Here is a 26,881-nt window from a genome sequence, read left to right on the forward strand (position 1 = left end):
CGCGAAAAACGAAAGTGCCAAAAAAAATTAATTTAATTCACCTTGTATAGAGTGTAGGAAGTGGAAAAACGCAATTCTGAGCCGTCCACTTTCCTATAGGGACCCCAAATTCGGTTTTAAGGCACTATCTCTCATAGTTTCCGAGATAATCGCGAAAAACGTAAGTGCCAAAAAAAATTATTTTAATTTATCTTGTATAGGGTAACGTATGCGTGTAATTAACAGTGGACACCCGGTAGAATGGCGGACCTTGTTCCGACGATCATTTGTTAGATCCGATTAATTAGCCCCTCATGTATAGATATTCCAAATTTTTATTTTTTTCCTCATTGAAGTAGTTTTGAAGAAAATTGCGAGCTAATAAAAAACATTCGCTAGTTAGTACTTTTTTTAAAATAAATTTTTGAAAAATCACCCCTCAAAAAAAGTGTTATCCCCCCTATTTCATTATTTCCAAAAAATTTTATCACCAATCGGTAGTAAATTGTTTGAAGATTTTTGCGAGTTAAGAAAAAATCTACAATGCACTCCTATTATTGTGTAAATTAACAATTCCAATTTCAACTGAAAACCAGAGTTGATGACCAGAATTTGTAGCAGAGATGTCAGACAAGATATGAATGTTTTTTTTGGCTCAAATGAAAGAGCGGGTCGAGAAATGGCGTGCAGAAGTCATTAAAGATGACAAATCTCTCTAAAGATGATGTCTGTTTTCAATTGAAAAGCGCAATTGTGACAACATTGTCCAGTGGGGTCTAGGAGTCTCCCCTGGTTCAAAACCATCGTTAGAGGCCCTAGCACGCCATTTCTCGGCCCGCTCTTTCATTTGAGCCCAAAAAAACATTCATATCTTGTCTGACATCTTTGCTACAAACTCGGGTTTTCAACTCGGGTTTTCAATTGAAAACCCGAGTTAAAAACCCGAGTTTGTAGCAGCGATGTCAGACAAGATATGAATGTTTGTAGATTAATTATTATGAATAATACTAGACTGTCGATTGAGCCCAAACCCCACCAGAATTTTTCTATTCCTCTTAACTTTTGTTTACCTTTTACTTTCAGATTTTAATCTTCAAAATTACAGTTATGTTTAATTCTCTTTATCCTCGAATGGTCTTCGGTTTTGGTTAGAATTCTCCCCTCTCCCGCGGTAGAATTACGAACTCGGAATAGTGGGGGTAAAACCGAAGACCACTCTCATATTACGTTCGCGACGATAAATATATATATAGTTGGTACGAACGCCGTTCAATCACTCGTCCCGTGTCGAACGTCGGGACGAACACATTCAACGGTCGCTCTTTTTCAAAAACCAAGATCAGTCCAACATTCGCATTTATTAGCTGAATCTCATTAATCCCGCAATTGGAGAATTCCACCAGTTCAATTGGCAATTAAAAATTGGGTAAATCCATCGTTTATTGAGGATCTGTCGCGGGAAAATGAACGCAGCAGGAGGCAAGGTTAGTTCTCGCCGTCTCATCTCGCACTGGGGCACGAGTTTCCTTCGGCAATGTCCGGACCCCCGTATATATATCTTCCCCCCCCCCACCCCCTCCATCTGTACCAATGGCGACAGAATGGTTAATCCGATAATATTAAAATTAATTTTATGCAATATAAATATTGAAACTAAATTATTAAAATATTTCGTAATTAATTTTGAATTAATTTCGTAGGGATGGGTGGGGCAATATGGACACTTGATTTTTTTTCAAATGTTCATAACTCAGAAACAAATTCAGTAATTGAAATCAAAGCTCATTACAAAGGGGAAGAATTGTACTTTTTACAGAAAAAAAATTATCCTTTTCTGTTAATAATTCAATGAGTCATTAACATTTAAAAAAAAGTCGGAAGTGTCGATATTGCCCCACCCACCCCTAATTGAAGAAAAAAATAAAAATATACTTGAATAAATAATAATTTAGTTAATTAATTAAATGATTAATTGAGTAACCACTGATTGAATTCATTATCAGATGTTTTGCATAACGAAATTTCAATTGAATATTTCTGTTAATTCTTTATGAATAATATATAATTAATGATATAAAATGTAAATGTTAGAAGTAAATTATTACTTTAATTTGATAATTAAAAAAAAAAAAATGCATAAATAATCATCTAATTAATTAATTGATTACTTCAGCCACTAATGATTAAATTCATTGGATGATTTTTTGAAACTCATGAAGTTTGATGATTTTTCAGGCGCCAGGGGCGCAGCCCATCCAGGAATACAGTATTCGTGTCCCTAAGTGAGTTTTTTTTTGTTGTACACATAATCATCTTGATAATTAACGTTTTCGAGACAAAAATATTCAACATTTTTGTGGGAAATTTTCTCAGCTACAAGTATGATTCATGAAATTTTCTCCCAGATTTACTCATCAACGAGAAAACTAAATAATTAATGGAGTAGTTTAACTACTTATTGAATAATTTATTCCACTGCCATTTTCAATCGCCACTAACTCAAGATCGGCAGAGTCAAATCCGACGATTTTTTCTTTCATTTTCAAGGCAATTTTCCAGTCTTTAAAACGAGCTCTGACCCATTCAAATCGAATCATTTGGTCCGGAGATATTAATTATTCAAAAAACGCAATCAATTTCTAAAACCCAAATCAATGTTTATTTATTATGAATTATCGTTCCTCCTCTGTTATCATTTCACTTCCATCGCAGGACATCCAAAAAGAAGCACAACGTGATGCGTTTCAACGGAAATCTCCGTGTTAACTTCTCGGAATGGGCCCAGGTGAAGATGGAGCGTGAGAACAACATGAAGGAGTTCAAAGGGATCGACGAGGACATGCCGAAATTCGGGGCTGGGTCAGAGTTCGGGAGGGACGCGAGGGAGGAGGCAAGGAGGAAGAAATTTGGAATAACGAGTAAGAAGTACAAACCAGAGAATCAACCCTGGATTTTGAAAGTCGGTGGGAGAACTGGGAAAAAGTTCAAGGGCATCAGAGAGGGTGGAGTCAGTGCCAATGCGGCTTATTACGTGTTCACTCATGCCTCTGATGGTGCTATCGAGGCATTTCCACTTCAAGAATGGTAAATAGTCTTTGAAGATGTCTGAAATTGAATCGAAGAGGAACTGTTGGATTAAGACGAATAACCACTTATTTTTTCCTTGTTTGCAACAGAATTATGAAAATATCTCAGGAACAAGGGGTTTCAGAGAAAAATGTGATGAAACATTTTTTGTAGATTAGTAAATTTTCTACAAAAAATATCTTCTGATATTTTTTCCTAAAATCAATATAAGTCGAGATATTTCGCTTTGAAGTTGAAACTGCTGATAAATTTCGGAATTTTCATCTACTAGAAATAATGATTAAAATGAATAAAAAATGATGATCAATTGTCATGAATGTCATTTTCTATAAAAGAGGACATAAACTTTTCTCGTTTTCCAATTTTCCTGCAGAATTACGTAAATATCTCAGAAAGGAGTGGTTTTAGAGAAAAATGTGATAAGACATTTTTTGTAGACTAGTAAATTTTCTAGAAAACATATCTTATGATATTTCCTCCTAAAATCGATATAAATCGAGATAATTCAGTTTTAAGTTGAGCCTGCTGACAAATTTCTTTGGAATTTTCATTTCCTCCTAGAAATACCAATTAAAATTCTAAAAAATGATAAATTTTCATAAATGACTTCCCCTCAGGTACAACTTCCAGCCGATCCAGAGGTACAAGGCTCTCAGCGCCGAGGAAGCCGAGGCAGAGTTCAGTCGTCGCAACAAGACCATGAATTACCACGCGATAATGGTTCGCAAGCGTCTGAGGAACGACGAGGATGGCAACGAGGATGACGCAGAGTTGGCAGAGGGTGGCAAGAAGGCTAGAGGATCCAAAAAGGAGAAGGAGCTAAAGATCTCCGAGATGGATGAGTGGATGGACAGTGATGACGAGGACTCTGACAGCGACGAGGAGAAGGAGAAAAAGGCATCTGACGACGAGGCTGATGGGGGCAAGAAGAAGAAGAAGAAAGGAAAAGGTAAATCTTTCATCTTGTTAATACTCCTGAGTTACAAATAATTTCACTCAGGTTATTCTAAAGTTGCTTTTATTGTTATTTTAAAATTAAAAATGATTTCTAATGGATTTAATTCACTTGGATGTTTAATACGATTTTCAAAGAATTCTCTCATTTTCTATTTTTGTTTAAATATTTCATTTTACTTTTGTTGATTTAGTTTTACCTGAGTTGAACAGATTTATCTATTTGATTCATTGATTTGATTTTTTAATTTGATATTGTAAGTCTATATAAGTTTATATAAATGTTAGAGTTGGTTGAAATTTATAAAATGTTTTAATTTGTTTGCTGTATTATTTATCAATAGATATAATTTGATTTTAAGATTGATTTTGATTAATTGAGAGTATATCATCGTTAACACCATATAAATTCACTTGAGTATTTCACAGTACAAATGAGTTCAATTTGAATATTCATATTGATTGGAAATGAAATTAAAATCGTGATTCATAAACTTCGATTGATCCCTCGTAAGAAAATTTCGAAAGCCATATACCCTATCACAAAAAATTGAAAACTTGAATTTGAACAATTACAAATCTTCCACTGGGAAGCAAAAGTCAATAATCTTTCCCCAATAAAATTTCCCCCACACCGAGAGGAACTAAAATCACCTCAGGATAATAACGTGTGAAAGTAATAAAACCACCAGCTGAACGAGTGAAATTCTCCCTTCCAGTGGTTCCAAAAAAGAAGAAGAAAAATGCATCAGACGATGAGGCAATCGAGGAGAGTGACGACGGAGACGAGGAAGGGCGCGAATGCGATTACATATCGGACTCGACAGATTCCGAAGCGGAGGCAGAGAGCAACAAGATAAAATCAGTAGCCGAGGAGGATGCCCTGCGAAAATTATTGGCATCCGACGATGAGGACGAGGAAGAGCAGAAAGACAAGACCGAGAAGGAGGATGAGTCTGACAACGACGAGAACAAGGACAAGGACGACAAGGAGAAGACCAAGGACGGTGAGAAGCGAAAGGACAAGGACAAGAAGAAGAAGAAAAAGCAGAGTGCCAGTAAGAAGAAGGACTCAGCCAAGAAAAATGGAAAGGAGTCATCCAGCGATTTCTCCAGCGACTCAGACACTGACTCTGACGCTGCCAAGGATAAGGATAAGAAGGATAATAAAGTCCATAGTGCACAGAGCTCGAGATCAGCTACACCAGTCCCCGGTCCCTCCAGTGCTGACAGTCTCAAGAGGAAGATGACATCGTCCCCTGATATTTCGCAGTCCAAGAAATTCAAATTGGATAACTTCAATTCTGCTCCTTCGTCCTCTTACATTCCTGGATTGAGGTAAATAATCGATGAGTAATTATGATTGAGGAAAATTCATTGATTAGGGAAGTTGTAGAATGAGACAAACGAAATTATCTTATCAGTCCTTGAACTATTCCGATAACGAATGACGAAATTGCAAACGTGGGGAAAACGTAGTAGAGTAGAATGGACTTGACTGCATCTTTAATATCTTCTGGGCAAATGATACGGTTTTAATGAGTCACGTCTTATTGACGATTAAGCATTATTTTGGTTTGATTTTTTAAGAGTGAATTGTGTCTTCTATAAGTGTCTGTTTATCTCAGGAGCTGTTGATCCTAGGGAAAAATGTGGCAAGACCATTTTTGTAGAGAATTTCATCGGCTAGAAAAAATTTCCTGCGACATTTTCTCTTAAAACCGCTCGTTATGGAGATAATTGCATTGTTAGGGTGAAATTGTTTGAGAAAAAATGTCTTTGATTTTTGTTCCAGTGAATCTGGAATCACCGAGGATGCAGTGCGCCGTTATCTGACACGTAAACCAATGACAACAACAGAGTTGCTGCAGAAGTTTAAGTCGAAGAAAACAGGCCTCAAGTCCGATGACTTAGTCAATGTTATGACATTGATACTGAAGAAAATAAAGCCAACTCAACAAATAGTTAAAAATAAAATGTATTTATCGATAAAGCCTCAACCGCACTAGATCATTTCTCATTATTATTTTGTTGGAGGTACTTCTGAGTCTCTGAATCTGCATAAAAGAATACACGAACTCAGTTTATTTCAATGTCAACTCGTCTTTGTGCCTTCTATTTTTTTTTATTTTCAGAAATTCAATTTGTGGTGATGAAAAGGCTGTTAGGGATTTAATTTATACACGAAGGAAAACAACATGTGAATTGAATGGAATAGATATGTGAACTTATCACTCATGAAACTTAATCTTTAGTGTATAATCTAGAAGAAAATCATTGATGGTTATCGTCGAATTTTGATTGAATGGGATGAGAAAACTAGATAGAAAAAATTCAATAGATTTTCCCCATTAGATTAATCATCATTATTATTTTCTTGAAGGTCTTTCTGAGCCTCTTAATCTTCATAAAAGAATACACGAACTCGAAAAGTCATTGATAATTATCATGGAATTATGATTGAATGGCGCGAGAAAACTAGATATAAAAAATTCAATAAATTTTAATTATTCTGCATGATTTATTCTCCCTAGATTTTCTTTTACCCATCACAAAATCAAACAATTTTCGCAGTAAAAATGTCAATAGCATGAGTTATATAAAAAATCAACATCTATTGACTTTTTTCTATTGAATATGAATTATTAAAAAATTCCCGGAATAAAACGCATAATTTTCCATCAAATTTATTCATCGATCGACTCCAAACGAGTAATTGTAATCAACCGAAATGATAAATAAATCGAACTACCTCACTAACAAAAGCTCACCCCAAAACCTCGCCAAATTTTTCCACTAGAATGACAGATAACGCCTACCCTACAGTGTTCCGTAAAGAGATAAGGGCCTCAGACAAGTGTGATAAGATGATCCGGGAGAATTACGATAAGGGAAAGGTCATATTTGAGGAAGTGTGGAGAGTCCTCGTTACAAACTCGATTTAATTGATTCCAAACTTTCGTGGCGAGTCGATGTGCTTTCGTTTCCTCCGGGAAATGTAAAGACACTGGAGTGTGGGTGGATGATAAACAACGAGTTTCAGTTGTATCCTGATAGTGTTGACGTACTGCGGCGAAAGATCAGGGGGTCATCATGAGAATATTGCACTCAACCTGTGTCCAACGATTATATCCATCGATGGGAGGTGTTCATACTAGTAATAGTGTTAGATTCAACAGTGTAAGTTTACTTTTTGTGAAGTATTGTTCTTTTTTTTGTGAAGAATACTCTTTCAAGAGGCCTCGGGAATTGATAAAAACTATTGAAATGGGGGGAAACTTTGGGCCGTGAATTTTCAGTCAATGGGCGATGGAAAAATCAGAGGAATCGCTTGGAAAATTGTTCTTTTTCTGGGAACTGAATGAAACGAGTTGAAGGCGATATGAAGAGGATAAAACGCTTTAATAAATTTTCAAAAATACGAGGTGGATGACAGCTGTGGAGCCTGCCATCTTCCTTGGTTTTAAAGATGGCGGCGCCTCCACCTCGCATGTTTGAACATTTTTATAAATTATTTATCTTGTTCAGATTATCTTCAAATCGTTTAATCCAGTTGCTATGAAATGAACAATTTTTTTAGCTCATCTTCTAGATTTTTCCATCCCCTTTTGGCTGAGAATTCATGCCATAAAGCTTTCCGTGTATTTCAGTAGTTTATTTTCCTCTCGATCCCTCTTAAATTTAGTAAACAATGCAATTGATGAATAAAAAAAATTAAATTCGTGGCCAAATGATTGAATGTGAATTTTCAATTGAACTAAAAATTCTGGAATGAAATATAAAAATGAAAAAAAAAACGCGGATTGCAAGAAAATATGAATGATTTCCAGAGTCTAAGAGGAAAAACGATAGCAATTCGTCGTGAAGATCAGTCAGTATGGGAGCGTCGTGCCCCCCTGGCCCCCTCGAACGTCAGGCGATTGATTCGCGCAGGTGTAAAAGTGATAGTTCAACCGAGCAATCGTCGCGCCTACCCGGCGCAGGCATACTTGAAGGCGGGGGCTTTCCTCCAGGAGGACATCAGCGAGGCCTCGGTGATCTTCGGGGTCAAGCAGATCCCCATCGATCAGTTGATCCCGAACAAAACCTACTGCTGCTTCTCCCACACAATTAAAGCGCAGGAGAGCAATATGCCTCTGTTGGATGCCATCCTGGAGAAGAATATCCGACTCATTGATTACGAGAAGTTGACTGATAATTCTGGACAGAGGGTCGTTGCATTTGGGAAGTACGCGGGTGTCGCGGGGATGGTTAACATCCTTCATGGCCTCGGATTGAGACTTTTGGCTCTTGGACATCACACCCCCTTCATGGTATAACGAGATTCTTGAGAAAACCTTGCTGTAGAAAATTTTCTCTAGAAAAAACTTGTTTCTGACTATTTTGTTTTGGATTCACTCGTCATTTATCAACGACAAAGCTTAATTATCATCGAATGGTGATTAAGAGTCCTTGAGAGTGAAAAAAATACTGAACTGCAGGGAAAACTGCGCCATGAATTCTCAGCCAAAAGGAGATGAACAAAATCGAAAGGATTTTTTGACAATTTTGTTTTTTTTCGAGGAACTGAATGAAACGATTTGAAGGGGATTTGAAGAGATTGAATAATTATAATGAATGTTTAAACATGCGAGGTGGTTGACAGTTGCGTGATCCGCCATTTTGCTTGGATACCCCCTCGTTAAAGATGGCGGTGCTCCCACCTCGTATTTTTAAAAATTTGTTAAAACTATTTATCCTCATCAGATCACCCCCAACTCGCTTCATCCGGTTTCTATAAAATGAACAAATTTTTCAAGCCATCGTTCACATTTTTTCATCCCCTTTGGGCTGAGAATTCACGACGCAAAGATTTTCGGCATTTCAGTAGTTTCGTTACCTCCCGAATTCCGTCGCTTAATTCAATTGAAATCCCTAGCACATTGGACCAGCCCATAACTACCGAGACTCTGCAATGGCCCGACAAGCAATTCGCGACGCCGGATACGAGATAGCACTAGGTGCAATGCCAAAGTCAATAGGTCCCTTAACATTCGTCTTCACAGGAAGCGGAAACGTCAGTCAAGGGGGGCAGGAGGTATTCCAAGAGCTTCCCCACGAGTACGTCACCCCCGAGAGTCTCCGCAAAGTCGCTGAGCACGGGGGTAAGCCTTCAACAATTGTCTCGCGTGTTAAAGAGTTTAATAGAAAAACCTAGCGCTTTCTTTGAGAAATTCTAGTCAATGTCTATTGGAACTCCATGAAAATTTCCTCGAATAATTATGCAATTATGAACTCTGAGAATTTCCTCGATTCAAATTTTCTAAATTTTTTTTGTTTCATTTTCTTGATGAAAATGAAAGAAAAATAGAATGAAAAAAATTAGAAATTTTGAGCTGAGGAAATTCTATAAACAATATCTGAAGGGAAGTAGAAGTAGAAATATTTTCGTGTGGATGTATTTTAAATTGAATTCAATGATTCATTGAATTCAACATTGCCCCAAAAATATTGGTTTCAAAATAATTTTTTTTTCATATTATTCGAAATCCTGCGGCCAAAATTAACTATCCTGGCACAATAAATTGGAAATTTCGGATTTGACGAATCCAATGACTTTACAAGCAAAAAGGAAGAAAAGGAAGCAATGGAAGCGAGCCCTCGACGTCTCTTCAGTCGTTACGTTTCTGATAAACGTCGGCAAAATGTTGTTCTCACATGTACCTTCATAAAATTATTGGCGATAGCCTGCGATGACCTCAATGCTAAACTCCGTGATATCTGTATTTATCTTGAAAAGAAAATTGCGCAAGTCAACAAACACGTGTTTATATTCGTGCAGAAAAGAGTGAAAAAAAAGTTGCAATCAATGAAAGAGATTACGAATTCTAGATATAACTGAATCAGCTGCTTGTTGGAGAACAATGCGACCGGTGATAATGGACACTTCAATCCACTTTTAGCTGGAAAATTACGCGATTCTTTCAGGGAATTAATGAAATGGATAATGAGTCGATTTTATGACACTATTAAAATCAGAATTATCTCGTTCATGAGTGAGTCTACGAGAAAATGTCAGAAGACATTTTTTGTTGGAAATGTTGTCAGCTACAAAAAGTTCCCGTGATACTTTCCTCCAAAATCAATAGTGTCGGAAATAAATCGACTTTTATGAAAAGTAACGTTTTTACAAAAATTCGGGTAAAAATTCTAAATGGAGCATTTTTAATTTTTCATCCGTTGGTGACAGCTTTTGAGAGATTTACCGGACTAAGTAAATACCGAACAGTTGCTCAAAAATAAAAAGTCGATTATTCCTACGTGAAAGGCCCATTTTTTAAAATAATCCGGGTAAAAATTAACGATTTCTTTTTCGAATTCAGTTAAACTTTCAATTCTCCAGATACGAATAAGATCTACAGTTGTGAAGTGAGAAGAAGAAACCACTTGGAGCGAAAGGAGGGAGGTGGTTTCGACCCTGAAGAGTACGACAAGCACCCAGAGAGATACATCTCCACCTTCAGCAAGAAGATCGCCCCTTACGCTTCAGTCATCATCAACGGAATCTATTGGGCCGTCGATTCCCCCAAACTCTTGACCATTCCCGATGCTAAGTACTTGTTGAGGCCCGCTCACACCCCGTGGTTGCCCATCAGCGTTGGGGCACCTGCTCTGCCCCATCGAATGTTAGCCATCTGCGATATCTCCGCAGATCCTGGTGGTAGCATCGAGTGAGTCACCTTCCCTCGTTCAGATTTTTGATATTTGATATTTCTTTATTAGAGACCCAACAGGCTAGGCCAATTACAGGGTCAAATCATTTTACAAATATCACTTAATTAAATCAAATCAGATTGACACGATTTATTTTAGATTTTCCATTTTTTTCAATCCCGAGCAATTAAATTTGATCAATTCCATAGAAAATTCTATAGAAGATCTATAGATTATCTATATGATTATCTATAATAATTTCAATTCAACTTACGATCAATTAAATTTGCTCATTCCATCAGACGTCAACGTTTCAAAAATTGAAGTTAAAGTTCAAAGAATAAAAGTTACTTTCTGTTGAATAATTGTTCAATTTTTTAATCGTGACATCCTTTCAACAAAAAATGCTTTATATTCGTTCAAGATTCATGAACGAGTGCACGACAATCGACACACCGTTCTGCCTCTACGACGCCGACAGAAACAAGGACACAAAATCGTTCAAAGGTCCCGGAGTGCTTGTTTGTTCAATTGATAACATGCCCACTCAACTTCCCAAAGAGGCCACAGACTTCTTCGGCGATCTCTTGTACCCCTACACCCAGGACATCATAAGATCAGACGCCAAGAAGCCTCTGGAGGAGCACAACTTCACTCCAGCTGTTCACGGTGCAATCATTGCCTCCAACGGAAGTCTAACACCGAATTTCGAGTATATTCAAGAGCTCAGGCAGATGAATAACAGATCCAGGCACAAGGCTGACAATGGACAGCCTGAAGCCAAGACGGTGAGTACGGTAAATATCTTTCATGAGTTTTTATCAATTCTGATTGACTCTTTGAATTCGACTCGTAGAATTATTTGAAAAACCAAATAATGCGCAAAAATTTTGATGACATTTCAATTGTCGATAGCACTATGACGCGAAAAAATAGAAGAAGAGAATAGTGAAATAAGAATTTTAAAAAAGGGAATGCATTCGGATGCAAATTGCTATGCTCATTCATGAAAAATGCAATTATCCACTGATTTAATCTGAAACAATAAAGATCGTCGTCTTCGGAGCTGGATACGTATCAGCCCCGCTCGTGGAGTACCTCCACAGGGACGGGAGCATAAAAATAGTTGTGTGCTCACACTTGAAGGAAGAGGCAGACAATCTAGCTAACAAATACCCTGGAGTTGAATCGGTCTTTCTGAACGTCACTGAACGCCCTGATACCCTGCGAGACATCGTCAACTCCGCTGATGTTGCAGTGTCGCTGCTTCCATACGGACTTCATCATGTCATTGCGAAGACGTGTATCGACTGCCGAACGCATCTAGTTACTGCGAGCTATTTGAATGACGATATCAGAGCCCTGCATGAGGAGTGAGTTGAATTCCGAAAGAAATTTGTACAAAAATCTAACCAATTCGAACGGGAATTCTATCGAAGTTCTATTGAACTTGTATTGAAGAAAATGTCAAATTGAAATTGATTTGTAACCCGGTGGCTTGGCGCAATGGGTAACTCCGTTGCCTCACATGCGAAAGGTTTCGAGTTCAAATCCCGGCCGGGTAGAATGGTCCGATCTAACCATTTTAAAGTCTTGATCATCATCGCAGTATACCCTAACCGTGTCGAAGCGATGTAAAATAACGATAAAAAAAATTGATTCGTAGAAAAAAATCAGTTGAATTTCATCTGCAGGAATTTCTCCACATCAATTCCAAGTTTTTTTCACTCGATTTTTCTTCCCTTTTCATAAAGGAAATCAAATAAAAAAACTAAGAAAATTTGAGCCGAAGAATTTCTTCAAAAAGTATCTTAATAGAATACGGTTTATAGGAAAATCAAATTCTATTCATTTTTTCTGTAGAATATTTTCTATTGGCCATTTCTGTTGAGAAAAAAATGCGCAGATAAATAACTCAAAAAATCCAATGTGGAATTTTCATGTCTCCGCATATAAAAAAACATTGTAAAAACGTCGAAAAATGTCGATTTGACTATTGGTCAGTTTTTCCTAATTATCTCGGAATCTAAGGCAACTAGCAAAATTTTTGTCATGACCTTTTCTGTAGCTCTCATTTCGCTCTACAAAAAAGGTTATGATGAAATTTTCGCTATCTCCCTTAGATTTCCAGATATTCCCCAGAAACTCTGCACCATTTTACCGCTTCGCTACCGAAGAATCTAATCAAATCTAGTCCTTGAAAAAGCCGTGAAATTTCATTCCCCAGAGCTGAAACCGCTGGAGTGACAATTCTGAACGAAGTGGGTCTAGACCCGGGCATCGATCACCTCCTCGCCCTCGAGTGTTTCGACGACGTGAAGCAAGCGGGTGGAAAAATCGAGTCCTTCATCTCCTGGTGCGGAGGCCTCCCAGCCCCAGAGTGTTCCGACAATCCCCTGAGATATAAGTTCAGCTGGTCACCCCGTGGAGTCCTACTCAACACCCTATCACGAGCTAAATACTACCACAACGGCCAGGTCACCCCGATTTCTCGTCGTTATCTCAGAACCCCTCAGGAGTAACAACAAAAAATTAGTAGTGAAGTGGTCAATCGGTTTAAGTTGACTTAGCTCCCAGTTTTTGTTGAATAACTCGAAACTTAAGAAAGTTAGCGAAATTTTTGCAAGATCTTTTTCGATCCTTGTGAATAGTCTTCACTTTTCTCTACAAAAAAGATTTTTAGGTAAATTTCGCTAATTTTGCTGCTTTAGAATTTGAGATATTCATCGAGAAGTGGCGCTAGGATAGAATTGAATTAAGGGGAAACGGAACCCTTGTGAGTATATGATTTTTTAGAATTGTGTTTTCTCCTACAATAGACCTTTTCATTCTGGAAATCTAGGGGAAATATTTATTTCGTTCATTCAACGAAAAAATCTCCGAAAAAACCATGGAAAATTCTGATAAATATTGAACTTTACAATGATATACACTTGAGCGCTCAAAAACCATGATTTATATGTAAATTCGATAAAGTGTCCGCAAATCCTAGGGGAATTAACATGGGAAAAAAGTGTCCGCAAATTTAGTGGCTCTCAGAATAGAATTGAATTAAGGGGAAACGGAACCCTTGTGAGTATATGATTTTTTAGAATTGTGTTTTCTCCTACAATAGACCTTTTCATTCTGGAAATCTAGGGGAAATATTTATTTCGTTCATTCAACGAAAAAATCTCCGAAAAAACCATGGAAAATTCTGATAAATATTGAACTTTACAATGATATACACTTGAGCGCTCAAAAACCATGATTTATATGTAAATTCGATAAAGTGTCCGCAAATCCTAGGGGAATTAACATGGGAAAAAAGTGTCCGCAAATTTAGTGGCTCTCAGAATAGAATTGAATTAAGGGGAAACGGAACCCTTGTGAGTATATGATTTTTTAGAATTGTGTTTTCTCCTACAATAGACCTTTTCATTCTGGAAATCTAGGGGAAATATTTATTTCGTTCATTCAACGAAAAAATCTCCGAAAAAACCATGGAAAATTCTGATAAATATTGAACTTTACAATGATATACACTTGAGCGCTCAAAAACCATGATTTATATGTAAATTCGATAAAGTGTCCGCAAATCCTAGGGGAATTAACATGGGAAAAAAGTGTCCGCAAATTTAGTGGCTCTCAGAATAGAATTGAATTAAGGGGAAACGGAACCCTTGTGAGTATATGATTTTTTAGAATTGTGTTTTCTCCTACAATAGACCTTTTCATTCTGGAAATCTAGGGGAAATATTTATTTCGTTCATTCAACGAAAAAATCTCCGAAAAAACCATGGAAAATTCTGATAAATATTGAACTTTACAATGATATACACTTGAGCGCTCAAAAACCATGATTTATATGTAAATTCGATAAAGTGTCCGCAAATCCTAGGGGAATTAACATGGGAAAAAAGTGTCCGCAAATTTAGTGACTCTCAGAATGAAAAGGTCTATTATTAATTTTTGTCTATGAAACTACTTTATCGACTCGATTATTGTATTGTTGAGTCAATGAAGTAGTTTCATAAATAAAAATTAATCGCAGGAGAAAACACTTCTAAAACTTCATGTAGACAAAGGGGTTCCGTTTTCCTTAAACCGTTTGACCACTCCACTACTGAAATGGTAACAGATTTTGGTTGCATTTTGTGTTTAGGTAGTGGAGATCGCTGGAGGGGGTGACCTCATGTCGACGGTTCAGGACCTAGATTTCCTCCCGGGATTCGCTCTCGAGGGCTTCCCAAACCGCGACAGCACGATTTACAGGGAACTTTACGGAATTCCCAATGCCTCGACTATCTTGAGGGGAACATTGAGGTTCAAGGGATTCACCGATACTGTTCAGGCACTACAGTATTTGGGGCTCATTGATCCTAATCCACATCCCAGTTTGCATCCCAATGGGCCTGATATCACTTGGGTGAGTGAACTCATTATTTTTGAGCATTGAATTGAGTGCTTTTTTTCTAGATTATGGGACACAATTTCTGAGTTATAATGCCCCGGACGACGGTGGTCCTGAACGATTCTGAGAGATCATATTCAGCTTTTTTTAAATAGGGGAGACTACTATGAGTTTTAAAAATCGCAGGCTGTTGCAATGAGATCACTCACACATTGAAGATCGATTATGTCTTGTAACGTTGAAATGAAATCCCAAATTAAATTGCAGTATTTCTGTTATATTCGGCCTTCCATAATTGATTATTTCGTGACATAATTCTTCTTCTTGAATATCCGAGTAATTTTGACTCATAATTGTACTGTAAATCTTGGGCGCTATGTGATTTCACCTCACGTTAGCGAATTGAGAATATTATAAATAATTACCTTGGCTGTCTCCGTAGTAAACAATCTTAATAATATTTCCACTGAATTTTTTCTGTTCGGCCCTTTCATTATTTACTAAATTATTAAATTGAATCCTCCGTTTTCAAATTAGAACTGAATTTACACGAATGATAATAATTTTAATGATTTGTTTTAAAAGAAGCGCGGGTAAAATTTGATTAAAATGTTCGTAATTTTAAAAAATTGCAATTAAATTTAAATAATTTATATTATTTTTCCCGAAGGTAGACTTTTTAATTTTTTTTCCGGTTTCAAAAAAAGTATTAACGGTTTAATATCGACATTTAAATTCAAACTTGCAAAGTTTACATAATAAAATCGTTCGAAAATTTAGGGTCAACTGAGGCTCAAATGAAAGCTCTGGCGTTCGACTACAAAAGTAGTCGAATGTCCTTAAATGTCGATAAAATTTTATAGGACACCTCAATGAAATGAACTCTTTGTACCGTTCACTTGCAGAGAACACTGGTATGCAATCTCCTCGGACTACTCAACGATGACATATTCTACGAAAATTTGAAACGAAAACTAGAGGAGCGTTTGAACTCCGAGGCGCGTGTCAAAGCTATTGAGGATCTAGGCCTGCTGAATGAGGACCTTATATTGAAATTGAATAGCCCACTGGACACACTCACCCATTATCTCTCCAAAAAGCTCAATTACGAGAAGAATGAACGGGATTTGGTGGTTCTGCGGCATAACATTGGGATTCTCTGGCCGAATAACAGGAAGGAGGAGAGGGGAATCAATCTTGTGATTTATGGTGACTCGAGGGGGCACTCCGCGATGGCCAGAACTGTGGGATATCCAGCTGCACTCGCGGCTAAAATGATACTCGACGGTGAGACTCATTCGATCAATCCCAAAAAAATTTTTCATCCAGTTTTTTCAATCTAATGACTCATTGTTTTTTATTTCTTTCAAATTTTATCTGCAGAAATTCTTGGGCATAATTTTTTCCCCTCTATTCTTTTTATTTCTCATCACAAGATCTAGGGGGAAAAAGCGAAGAATTCATGCCCAAGAATTTTATGGGAAAATTGCGTGGCTAAAGTGTATAGTTTTTATTGAGTTATTTACCAATGGAGTTTTCGTCGATTTGTTTTCTGAAAATTGTCGTTTATCGTTCGTTCCAGATGAAATTCAACAGAGAGGTGTCATTCTCCCCTTCACCCCAGACATCTACCGTCCAATGCTGAACAGACTGAGGTCCGAGGGAATAGAGTCCTTCGAAACATCCAAATGGGAATGAATATCAAAATCATCAATCATTCGATTTTCAAAAGATCACAAATTGTAAATAAATTCTCATTATTTACGTTAGTCGTTAACTACACATTCCCATTCTGTTTGAAATTGAAGTCTCAATCTGTTTCACTGACTAATTATTCGGAAAATTGTGTAAAAATGCGTTTAGAGCAATAAAATGTTGAAAATAAAATTGTTAAAGCTATTTGAAACGCTTGTGTATAATTGAAACATCAATTTATCCCTGAATACTTCAGTATAAAATGCACCATTTTCCACTCACTTGGTCTTCGATAAGATCACTGTCTCACTTCATAAAAAATAATTATGTAAAAATGTTCTATTGTGATTAATAGTCAATCTCCTAAGATATCTTTCTTTGCATTCTGTCTAAAATCCGGTAAACTTAGCCCTGAGGCTTTTCCATCCGGCACCTTCCCAGGTCTGAGGTAAGGGTTATCTATGGCATCCTGTTGAGTCGAGACCTCTTCATTCTGCTCTACGATCTCTGCGATCGTCGCTGTGAATAAAGAATCAATGACATTAATAATTCCCTCAGCGTAATTGAGAATATTAAATAATCACCTTCTTCCTTCTTATCCTCAGCTGGTTTAACTTCTTTCCTTTTTTTAACTGGACTCGGCTCGAAATTAAATTCAGGCTCAGGCTCGAATATTTGGTCCTGAGGGAGGAGGGCCGAGAGGTAGCTTGGAAATTGTGGTTTGCATGCTATTACTGAAATAAAAAGCAAGAGTTTATGCAATGATCCACTAGAAACTCAATTGATTCTCTTATGAAGATATGGAGATAAGCGAATTTTCATTCGGCTTCATTTATTATTGAAACTAAAATGGTCGTGTATTAATTTCAATCATTTATTCATTTACTTGAATTATTTATTCCCTCGTTGTTATATAAGAATTTCTGTTTTATATCTGCACTATAAAAACCTTTGAATTTGTCATTTGATACAAAATATAAAGATGAAACTGTTGTCAACTAATTTTAATTTTGAGTAAAGATAATAATTCTAAAGAATGGCTTGTCCTTAGAGAATTCTGTATTCTTTAGTTCTCGTGATTAAGTTTAATTCAATTAGTTCAAAATCATATTTAGCCCTGTCCATTCGTCATTTATTAATGTTTGACATTCCAAATGATTAATTTAATGATTTCTGACGTAATATTTCTACTCACAGGGGAAAGCGCTGTTATCGTCGGTGAAAAATAAACTGTGAGTGTCTCCAGTTTTTGCGATAAATCTGGTTAAAGCCCTTTCGATATCTCTCTTTTGGGAGGCAGCCTTCTCCCTGATGGCCTCGTACTCAGTAACCGGTTGTTTGTGTGTCTGAAATTTAGAGAAGAGTGTGATAAACATCTCCAATCAATGAGATCATTAGCGAGGCGGCAAAACTTTTCAAGTCGACTAGCTCTTGGCTGAGTTTTTGAGGAATATCTGCGAATCTAAGGGGGATAAACAAATTTTCGTAATTACCTTTTTTGTAGAGCAAATCGAGCGCTACAAAAAAGGTCATTACAAAAAATTTGCTATCTCCGTTGGATTTCGAGATATTAATCGAAAACTGGAAAATACTTAAAATCCCCCTGGGCCTTCGTTTGGAATTTTTCTTTTTCATTTTCTTTTCAATTGATATTCACTGACAAAACCTTCTCCCGTTAAAATTTCTCAATGTTCCATTGTACTGAGTGGTAAATTGTTATTCTCATCAGGTCCCAATAATAAAAAAGTAAATAAACAGAAGTTGACAAAAAATCATTCACAAATTCAAAACGAGTCATTTGGGAAATTCAAAACGAGTCTCGGTGGTATAAAATACTCACTGGAGTTCTGATGTATGCATGGGGATCAGGGAAGGCCGGCAGATAATTAGGAATATGAGAGGGATGGGACTGCTTGACACCAGCCTGAAGAATATTCAGCTGTTTCGACTGTGTTTGCTGCTGGAGGGTAGGCAATACAGTCCTGTGGGGCCTCTTCCCGTAGCTCTCGAGGCCCTCCAGCCTGACTCCCATGTTTATCAATGCAACAATCACATCGGCAATCAGAGGTTCAGTCCGCCCGGCTAGTTCAGTGTAGCTTCTCGCGGATTCACCCACTTCGACGATGACTGGAAGCCCATAATATTTTTTCAAAGTAGGGTAAACATAAATTTCTGAACGACTTCAACTTGCATTGAATATTCCACAATTAAAATGAAAATTGTAGCGATTATTTCATCTGTCAATATTATATTACTCGTGTATGGTCATGTGATCTATTTTTTCTATTGATCGGAATGTAATAAACAAAAAATATGGCCGTTGTTCAGGAATTGAGGGTGTCGGCTGCATTCCACTAAATTTTAAGTTGATTATTCTGTTTTGTTATTTTCACTTCAAATAATTTTCTCTGATAATTAAAACAAAGGCTCGTTTTTACATTGCCGTTTGCAAATCGATGGGATGAATGTGATTTTAATGGGTTTAAGGCCTCGAATGTTTGTTGTAACTCAATTTATTCATATTTTATCTATAATGATGAACAGAAAAATTATTTTGGCGCAAAGCACTTTGAGGTTAGGATTGTATTCAAAGGGACGACTGAATTATTGTCAAGAGGAAAAATATGTAAAAACTCACAGGACTGTGTCATCTCTGTGAGCGTTTCCAACACCTGTCTGTCACAATTTTCATATCCACACTCCACTAGAATACTACAAACAGCGTGATTGAGAATTTTTCGTCGGGGATTGACATATTGGGGCTCCATGTTTATCATTCTTCTCTCGGTTTGTCACTGCGGTTCAGGGAATTACTGCTGGCAATATGAAAAAAATTCGCTCAAGTGGAATTCCCTAGACCGTTTTGTTACTAAATGTTGACGAAATTTTCAGGTTGGAAGTTATTTTAGGATTGGATCGAATAATTTCAGTTGTTATTCATTATCAAGACTTGATGTAGAAAATGACTTTATTAATTAATTAATATAATTAAATCATCAATTTTGTAATACTATGAGAAGTCGCAACTTAAAATAATTAAGATTGATTTATCTTCATTTCAGTTTGAAAAATAATGAAATAATTGGTAATTTAAATTTTAAGAGTTAGTTATTAACTAGATGGACAATACGGAATTGTCAATTGACTATTGAGTCAATATTCCTAACAGGAAAAAGGCGCCGACTTCAAATTACCATTCGTGAAAATTCCGTCCACTCGTATCGAAATATGCTATTTCGGTTTTGTGACGAAATTACCTATTTTTTATTGTTACGGCTTCTGGGTGGACGCCGCTCCATTCAGGATTCTCTTCAGCTTTTTGTTGAAATCTCCCGAAAATTTCTATCGACATCATCAGGACTCGGCTGCTCCGATACTGAAACTCCCGTTGTGAGGCAGCCTTTATATACCCCGCGGACCCCCGGAGGGGGTAGGTGGAGAGGTGGGGGGTATCCCAGCCAATCAAGGCGTTTTTAAAAGATCGGCTATTTTTTTTGCATTCTTTTTTTATCATTATAAAATCGGCGTCAATTTAATCTAAAATTCATTTAGCAATTGAAAAAAAAATGATCGGAAAAAAAAATCGCCATTCGTTGGTTAAAAATTACAACAGTGAGTGAAAATTCAACGCAAAAATTCGTATTTCAACATTTTTTTGCGTAATTTCCTATCCAAAAGTAGCTCGTCTATCTGTAGGGTAGTGTCCATCTACTGGGTGATTTACCCTGACATGGAATTTATTCATGCAATTGGAAATTTTAGGTTATATACTCTCTCCGTCGCAAATATGCACTCCACAATACTTCCAAGTTATTTATTGTCGAGATGCAAGTTAGACATTTTCCTGAAATATGAATTATTTAGCGATTTTCAATTTTCCTCGTTCGAATTGGTTTATGGCCCTGAAAAGGGCCGATTATTTTGAGTTCAAGTTGAAACAACTTAAGCTCTCTCTCCTCGAATACGACGAGCCAGCTGGATGTCCTTGGGCATGATGGTCACTCTCTTGGCGTGGATGGCGCAGAGGTTGGTGTCCTCGAAGAGACCAACGAGGTAAGCCTCGCTGGCTTCCTGAAGAGCCATCACAGCTGAACTCTGAAACCTCAAGTCAGTCTTGAAGTCCTGGGCGATCTCACGAACAAGTCGTTGGAACGGAAGTTTACGGATGAGGAGCTCAGTGCTCTTCTGGTAACGACGGATCTCACGAAGAGCTACGGTTCCTGGCCTATAGCGATGGGGTTTCTTGACTCCTCCAGTTGCTGGCGCACTCTTACGAGCGGCTTTGGTTGCCAATTGTTTTCTGGGAGCCTTTCCTCCGGTAGATTTACGGGCAGTCTGCTTGGTACGAGCCATTGCGTCGAAGTCTTACTTCCAAAATTAGCAGCAAAATAATGTAGTTCCAAGCGACGGACCCAGTATATATAACACCGCGCGCGGCTGTGATTGGTTTGTGGAGTGGAGTGGGGATATCTGAATGACGAAACGCCATTGGTCTACTTCCCAGGGGTGGGAGAACGCTCTACGCGACGTCTATAAAACCACGCGCATTTGGTGAAAAGATATTAGAAGCTCCTGCTTGCTTATTTAATATTGACGTGTTCTTCAAACCCAAGTTAAAATGACTGGTCGCGGCAAGGGAGGAAAGGGATTGGGAAAAGGAGGAGCCAAGCGCCATCGCAAAGTTCTTCGTGATAACATCCAGGGAATCACCAAGCCTGCTATCCGTCGTCTCGCTCGTCGTGGCGGTGTCAAACGTATCTCCGGTTTGATTTACGAGGAGACTCGTGGTGTTCTCAAGGTCTTCCTTGAGAACGTCATCCGTGACGCAGTCACCTACACCGAACACGCCAAGAGGAAGACCGTTACGGCTATGGATGTGGTCTATGCCCTGAAACGTCAAGGACGTACTCTCTACGGATTTGGAGGTTAAACGCAGCTCTCTACGGATCAAAAACAATCGGCCCTTTTCAGGGCCACCACATCTTTATAACGTTGGAATTTACAATGCGCTTCAGCGATTAGCTAATACTATTTCGTCACGAACTAATTTTTCAGACATGAATATTGCCTTTTTTATTGAATTATTTAGATACATTTGAACATTGTGAATGGGAGATTTCGGATACCTAGAAACACGTTTTTTCATAGATGTAGATGCAATGCGTTAAATTTTTACAATAATCTTTTTTCCCAAATCTCTTCGCTTACATTCGAGAATTCTGTATTTTTTTATGTGCGGAGAGTTATATAAACGTATTTTTAAGTATTAATGATGTTTAAATAGTTTTCATTAACGTATTTAATTCAGAAAAATTAGTTGCTTTGTGATCAAATGGAACAAATTTTGGGTGAATAATAAATCAGCCCATTTACGACGATTATTAGCCTTTTTCAATGATTATTGTTAAGTATTGTATATTAGGCGATCAAATACGTGTTCCATATCACGTATGTATCAATCGCCTATAATATTTTACAAGTTAATCATGTTTTTTAAGGAATAGTTTAACATCAATCTAATTGCTAAACGTAACATCTCGTCCAAAAAATATTTTCAGTTTAGATTCACGTGTTTCACAATTACTAATCAATATTTCTAATGATAACTGATACTTAATGCTAGTGAGTCAACTAATTGAATTATCAACGTTATAAACATTTTGTGGCCCTGAAAAGGGCCGATTGATTTTGAGTTATTCCACGTTACTTGGAACTTGTGTATTTAGTCACAGCTTTGGTGCCTTCAGACACAGCGTGCTTTGCCAATTCTCCGGGGAGAAGAAGACGAACAGCAGTCTGGATCTCTCGAGATGTTATGGTGGAACGCTTGTTGTAGTGAGCCAATCGTGAAGCTTCAGCGGCAATTCTTTCGAAGATGTCGTTGACGAAGGAGTTCATGATGCTCATGGCTTTGCTGGAGACTCCAGTGTCGGGATGAACTTGTTTCAAGACCTTGTAGATGTAGATAGCGTAGCTCTCCTTCCTCTTGCGCCGCTTCTTCTTGTCGGTCTTGGTGATGTTCTTCTGGGCCTTGCCAGCTTTCTTCACGGCTTTACCACTGGCTTTGGGCGGCATGATGCTTGGAGTACAGTAGTTACAGAGTGGAGAATTCCGTAAAAATGTGACTGGCGTTAGGATCGTCATTGACTTATTAGCATCGGCGCGCACGACGCCGAGCCAATCGGAGGAGCCGTGCGCGCGTCCATTCCGCTGCACTGTTCCGATTGGCTCGGTGGCGTGAGCGTACGAAGCTATAAAGAGGCGATTTTCGGGAGCTGAACCATTCTCCATTGATCTTTCAGCGACTCAACGTTGAATTAATCATCTGCAACATGTCTGGCCGTGGTAAAGGTGGAAAAGTAAAGGGGAAGTCCAAGACCCGCTCTACCAGGGCTGGCCTTCAGTTCCCGGTGGGTCGTATTCATCGTCTCCTGCGTAAAGGAAATTACGCAGAACGTGTTGGTGCTGGGGCTCCAGTTTACCTCGCCGCAGTCATGGAGTACTTGGCGGCTGAGGTTCTCGAGTTGGCAGGCAACGCCGCTCGTGACAACAAGAAGACCAGAATCATCCCAAGACATCTCCAGTTGGCAATCCGTAACGACGAGGAGTTGAACAAACTGCTCTCTGGAGTTACCATCGCTCAGGGTGGTGTCCTTCCCAACATCCAGGCTGTTCTGCTCCCCAAGAAGACCGAGAAGAGCAGCTCTTAAATAGCTCAATAAAAACAATCGGCCCTTTTCAGGGCCATCAAACGCTTTTACGAAGAATACTCAATTTTACATATTTTTTTGTATTGAATTCAATATCCATTTGACCCGCTTAAAATGTGAACATTGCGACTTGCGATATTCTATTGAATTTTTCTTCAAATTATAATAGTATAAAATTATGTACTACAATTTTACGCTTAATATTGATTTAGAATATAAACTCCAATTGTTTTCCATATTTCCATAGCCGTTTAGCCACCGAAAACGGGCTCATTATGAACACATTGATATCCTTAAAAATTCCATCACCCAATGAGAATCGAAATCCATATCCAATGTACGGACATTAAAATAAACAATGATCATATGCGTTCAATTTCTTAGGGATCGAATCACCAGAAGTGTTCTTCAATTCTTCGTTCGGTTTTTTCCAAACAAATATAAGACTGAAAGCTTTATCCAAACAATGAGCTGTCACTCGGACTATCACTTAACCTTTCACCGACCTCATGGTGATGCAAAATGACGGTTTTCTTCTCAAATGGTCAGGTCACTCGCAAAATTACCGTTATCGACTTTTTTTTTTAACGCCTACTGTTGAATGTCAATTAGAAAATCAATTAGAAAGATTTTCTACATTTTACATTCTCACCGTAGTTCGTTTTTTATGTCCAGAGAGAGAAAAATTTCATTAAAATTTACCGCGATATTTTAACAATCTATATTACATCACAAAAAAATATTGCAAATGACAAAACATCGCATTATTCTTAACACTACAAATACCTTTCTTCCAAAATGATTCTGACACACGCGTAACAAACTCAATCCGTTACAATTTATCAAATTCGTTCCATAAAAAAACTCTTTTGAATCGACTTAAGACCCTAAAACGTTATCGAACAAAAAACTGCTGCGACTCGTATATAACAATAATAAAATTATTACATTGATATTAAATAATAAAATTACCCAACTAAACGTATGCTCTGCGTATGACATTATCACGCGCAGCATTCCGCTTCTTCACATTCAGTCTCTTCATGAAGTATTGAAAACCGATTGTTAAATCGAATTCCATAATTACTAGAGAGGGTGTTACACTAAAAAATAGGTAAATTGTAAAGATGGTATTTTACTCTTGTATATTTTCTCACTTCATATTGCACGCAATATCTCCTTAGATGCGCATTTTCGATCTGGCCGGACTCGACACATTAACGCGTCAAAATTCCGTATCAACTGTCATTTTTTCTGAAAACTTGAGTATCCTCTACATTTGTTAATTATCATAGCATGTTGTCACAATGCTGGAATGATAAAATTATACAGATTGTTTATTCTACGAATGTTTAAACGCGGCAGCACCCGAGACACCGAAAGTACGAGAGCAACATTCCGAGCAATTATTCGTCATTATCGAGTACTGCGAATGAAAACTACAATGCTGTAGCTTAATTAGACATTTCTAAAGATCATGTAATGTTGAAGAAAGTGTTATGGTTGTTAAAACAACCCTAAAAAAATTAGACTACCCAGAATAAGACACCGTTTGCAGTATTGCGACGACGAAGTTGCGGTGTCTGCATCGCCGGGCCCGTCTCCATGGTCCGCGCTCAAATTCCTAGTCACTCCGCCGAGATCTCAGCGCTCTCATAAGAATAATTCAGTTTGACTGAAAATATTTTGATTTCTCCACGTGAATTTAAGATGACTGACAAAGCTGCGTCACCAGTCGTTGCTTCGCCAACGGGTTCTCCTGCTCCCGCAAAGGCAGAGGTTGCCAAGAAAGCAACTAAGGCGAAAAATCCAAAGCCTAAACCAACTCATCCCAGCACCGCTGACATGGTCAATACCGCTGTAAAGACCCTTGCCGAGCGTAATGGATCCTCCCTCCAGGCTATCAAGAAGTACATCGCTGCCAACTACAAGCTCGACACCACAAAGCACGCACTCTTCATCAAGAAGTACCTGAAGTCCGCAGTTGCTGCTGGAATTCTTGTGCAAACTAAAGGAAATGGTGCGTCTGGATCGTTCAAGCTCGCAGTGAAGAAGACCAACGCTTCGAAGCCAAAATCTAATCTGGCGGTTGGCAAGAAGGAAGCATCACCGAAGAAGACTGCGGTCAAGAAGGTAGCTAAGAAAACCGAAACAGCAAAACCGAAAGCCAAGAAAATAGCTTCGCCGAAGAAAGCTGCAGCGAAGAAACCAGCTGTTGAGAAGAAGGTCGCGAAGCCGAAGGTAGCGAAAGCTGCGGCCAAACCGAAAAGCCCCAAGGCGAAGAAGGCTACAAAAGGACCAACTGCTAAACCCAAGGCACCCAAACCGAAGAAGGCGGCTGCTTCTCCAAGAACCAAAGCAGCGGCCAAGAAACCAGCTCAGAAGAAGTGAATTGAATCTCTCAATGCAATTCAGCCATGATCATAACCAAACGGCCCTTTTCAGGGCCAATAATTATTTATAAACGTAATAATTCTCGATCGCTAGCGAATCTACCTCTGAAATACCTATGAAGATCCTTTTTATGTCTTGAAATGCGGATGGAAATTTATTGATGTAGCTGTGTAATTTTTATTTACTATTGACATTACTCTGACTCGATTTCAATATGGTGCGAAATATAATTGGATTTCAAATAGTCAGATCTCATCACTTGATCGAATTTTGAACTCGGAACCTCGTATAGAAATGAAAAAACTCACTCATTTTACGACCAATGTATTCAGGCAATAGAAACTTTAATTTGATTCTCCAGCGATAATCGAATAAATAGGGCGTTGATGCCGTTCCGATTTACTCTTTAGAATCATATATAATACCAAAATTCAATTATCGTCAATGTCCCGGTTATGAATCGGTACCGTCTATGCAATCAGCGTTAAATTTAGCTAGATTCATGTGACCCGATATATTTACTCTGATGAGCGAAGTTGAATGGAAACTATGGGCTGTACTTCTCTGAAGCCAAAAACATGCACTCAACAATACTTCTAAATTATTAAAAATTATAACTGGATTCCGTTTCTTAAGGACTGGACCACTGACGGTATATCGGGTATTATTACGGAATCGTCTTAAAATGTTGAATTGCACCAACTGCGGTGACACTTATGTAAATATTTAAAATAATTATTTAATTTGTTGACGGATTTTGTCATTTAATTTATTGTTTAGATGTACGTTATATATTTCTTTAAAATATGGATTACGATTTAGTGATTTTGTTTTACTAGTTGAAATTAATTTGTGGCCCTGAAAAGGGCCGATTTGATTTAGTTTAAGTTGAAATAACTTAAGCTCTCTCTCCACGAATACGACGAGCCAGCTGGATATCCTTGGGCATGATGGTCACTCTCTTCGCGTGGATGGC

General features: G+C 37.9%; 7 protein-coding genes across 10 annotated transcripts; 5 read left to right on the forward strand and 2 right to left on the reverse strand.

Moving 5' to 3' along the window:
- The first annotated feature begins 1,249 nt into the window (after positions 1-1,249).
- Positions 1,250-6,763, forward strand: LOC107035466 (general transcription factor IIF subunit 1). The gene is made up of 6 exons (XM_015252875.1): positions 1,250-1,463; positions 2,215-2,261; positions 2,692-3,063; positions 3,684-4,015; positions 4,740-5,358; positions 5,816-6,763. The coding sequence occupies exons 1-6, from the start codon at positions 1,443-1,445 to the stop codon at positions 6,027-6,029; spliced, it is 1,605 nt and encodes a 534-aa protein (XP_015108361.1). The 5' UTR covers positions 1,250-1,442; the 3' UTR covers positions 6,030-6,763.
- A 226-nt stretch (positions 6,764-6,989) lies between these two features.
- Positions 6,990-17,005, forward strand: LOC107035469 (alpha-aminoadipic semialdehyde synthase, mitochondrial). 2 transcript variants are annotated; one of them, XM_015252878.1, is made up of 10 exons: positions 6,990-7,200; positions 7,851-8,333; positions 8,939-9,164; positions 10,403-10,730; positions 11,138-11,510; positions 11,764-12,086; positions 12,941-13,190; positions 14,858-15,121; positions 16,012-16,393; positions 16,689-17,005. In XM_015252878.1, the coding sequence occupies exons 1-10, from the start codon at positions 7,114-7,116 to the stop codon at positions 16,802-16,804; spliced, it is 2,832 nt and encodes a 943-aa protein (XP_015108364.1). In that variant the 5' UTR covers positions 6,990-7,113; the 3' UTR covers positions 16,805-17,005. The 2 variants fall into 2 exon arrangements, with proteins under 2 accessions (XP_015108364.1, XP_015108365.1); XM_015252879.1 differs by having other exon boundaries at positions 11,138-11,501.
- On the reverse strand, positions 16,465-20,161 carry LOC107035471 (transcription initiation factor TFIID subunit 8). 3 transcript variants are annotated; one of them, XR_001460749.1, is made up of 7 exons: positions 20,059-20,161; positions 19,440-19,614; positions 18,642-18,928; positions 17,997-18,147; positions 17,386-17,535; positions 17,084-17,320; positions 16,465-16,779 (listed from the first exon to the last, which is right to left on the reverse strand). XR_001460749.1 is itself a non-coding variant. In XM_015252880.1 (6 exons), exons 2-6 carry the CDS (start codon positions 19,576-19,578, stop codon positions 17,157-17,159), a joined length of 891 nt encoding a protein of 296 aa, XP_015108366.1. In that variant the 5' UTR covers positions 19,579-19,614; positions 20,059-20,161; the 3' UTR covers positions 17,021-17,156. The 3 variants fall into 3 exon arrangements, 1 of the variants encoding a protein (XP_015108366.1); XR_001460750.1 differs by having other exon boundaries at positions 19,440-19,617; XM_015252880.1 differs by lacking the exon at positions 16,465-16,779 and having other exon boundaries at positions 17,021-17,320.
- A 1,218-nt stretch (positions 20,162-21,379) lies between these two features.
- On the forward strand, positions 21,380-21,757 carry LOC107048898 (histone H4). Its single transcript, XM_015272344.1, has one exon. The coding sequence runs from the start codon at positions 21,420-21,422 to the stop codon at positions 21,729-21,731; it is 312 nt and encodes a 103-aa protein (XP_015127830.1). The 5' UTR covers positions 21,380-21,419; the 3' UTR covers positions 21,732-21,757.
- A 713-nt stretch (positions 21,758-22,470) lies between these two features.
- Positions 22,471-22,902, reverse strand: LOC107048896 (histone H2B-like). Its single transcript, XM_015272342.2, has one exon. It carries the CDS (start codon positions 22,874-22,876, stop codon positions 22,505-22,507), a length of 372 nt encoding a protein of 123 aa, XP_015127828.1. The 5' UTR covers positions 22,877-22,902; the 3' UTR covers positions 22,471-22,504.
- Positions 22,903-23,112: 210 nt separating this feature from the next.
- Positions 23,113-23,542, forward strand: LOC107048895 (histone H2A-like). The gene has a single exon (XM_015272341.2). The coding sequence runs from the start codon at positions 23,134-23,136 to the stop codon at positions 23,509-23,511; it is 378 nt and encodes a 125-aa protein (XP_015127827.1). The 5' UTR covers positions 23,113-23,133; the 3' UTR covers positions 23,512-23,542.
- Positions 23,543-25,182: 1,640 nt separating this feature from the next.
- On the forward strand, positions 25,183-25,957 carry LOC107048894 (histone H1-like). Its single transcript, XM_015272340.1, has one exon. It carries the CDS (start codon positions 25,222-25,224, stop codon positions 25,900-25,902), a length of 681 nt encoding a protein of 226 aa, XP_015127826.1. The 5' UTR covers positions 25,183-25,221; the 3' UTR covers positions 25,903-25,957.
- Positions 25,958-26,881: the final 924 nt, after the last annotated feature.

This window comes from Diachasma alloeum, unplaced genomic scaffold (genome assembly GCF_001412515.2).
Source record: "Diachasma alloeum isolate Michigan unplaced genomic scaffold, Dall2.0 Dall_scaffold_00198, whole genome shotgun sequence".
NCBI classification, from domain to species: domain Eukaryota; kingdom Metazoa; phylum Arthropoda; class Insecta; order Hymenoptera; family Braconidae; genus Diachasma; species Diachasma alloeum.

Excerpts from the sequence above, each read along its gene's own strand:
- LOC107035471 (XM_015252880.1), bottom strand. The coding sequence starts at position 19,578 with ATGATAAACATGGAGCCCCAATATGTCAATCCCCGACGAAAAATTCTC. Across the intron at positions 17,536-17,996 it reads CGATAACAGCGCTTTCCCCT|TAATAGCATGCAAACCACAA; the intron begins GTGAGTAGAAAT and ends TTTTTATTTCAG. Across the intron at positions 17,321-17,385 it reads TGAGGATAAGAAGGAAGAAG|CGACGATCGCAGAGATCGTA; the intron begins GTGATTATTTAA and ends CTTTATTCACAG.
- LOC107035466 (XM_015252875.1), top strand. The coding sequence starts at position 1,443 with ATGAACGCAGCAGGAGGCAAG. Across the intron at positions 2,262-2,691 it reads TACAGTATTCGTGTCCCTAA|GACATCCAAAAAGAAGCACA; the intron begins GTGAGTTTTTTT and ends CTTCCATCGCAG. Across the intron at positions 5,359-5,815 it reads TCTTACATTCCTGGATTGAG|TGAATCTGGAATCACCGAGG; the intron begins GTAAATAATCGA and ends TTTTTGTTCCAG.
- LOC107048895 (XM_015272341.2), top strand. The coding sequence starts at position 23,134 with ATGTCTGGCCGTGGTAAAGGTGGAAAAGTAAAGGGGAAGTCCAAGACC.
- LOC107048898 (XM_015272344.1), top strand. The coding sequence starts at position 21,420 with ATGACTGGTCGCGGCAAGGGAGGAAAGGGATTGGGAAAAGGAGGAGCC.
- LOC107048894 (XM_015272340.1), top strand. The coding sequence starts at position 25,222 with ATGACTGACAAAGCTGCGTCACCAGTCGTTGCTTCGCCAACGGGTTCT.
- LOC107035469 (XM_015252878.1), top strand. The coding sequence starts at position 7,114 with ATGAGAATATTGCACTCAACCTGTGTCCAACGATTATATCCATCGATG. Across the intron at positions 11,511-11,763 it reads AAGCCAAGACGGTGAGTACG|ATCGTCGTCTTCGGAGCTGG; the intron begins GTAAATATCTTT and ends GAAACAATAAAG. Across the intron at positions 15,122-16,011 it reads ATGGGCCTGATATCACTTGG|AGAACACTGGTATGCAATCT; the intron begins GTGAGTGAACTC and ends GTTCACTTGCAG.
- LOC107048896 (XM_015272342.2), bottom strand. The coding sequence starts at position 22,876 with ATGCCGCCCAAAGCCAGTGGTAAAGCCGTGAAGAAAGCTGGCAAGGCC.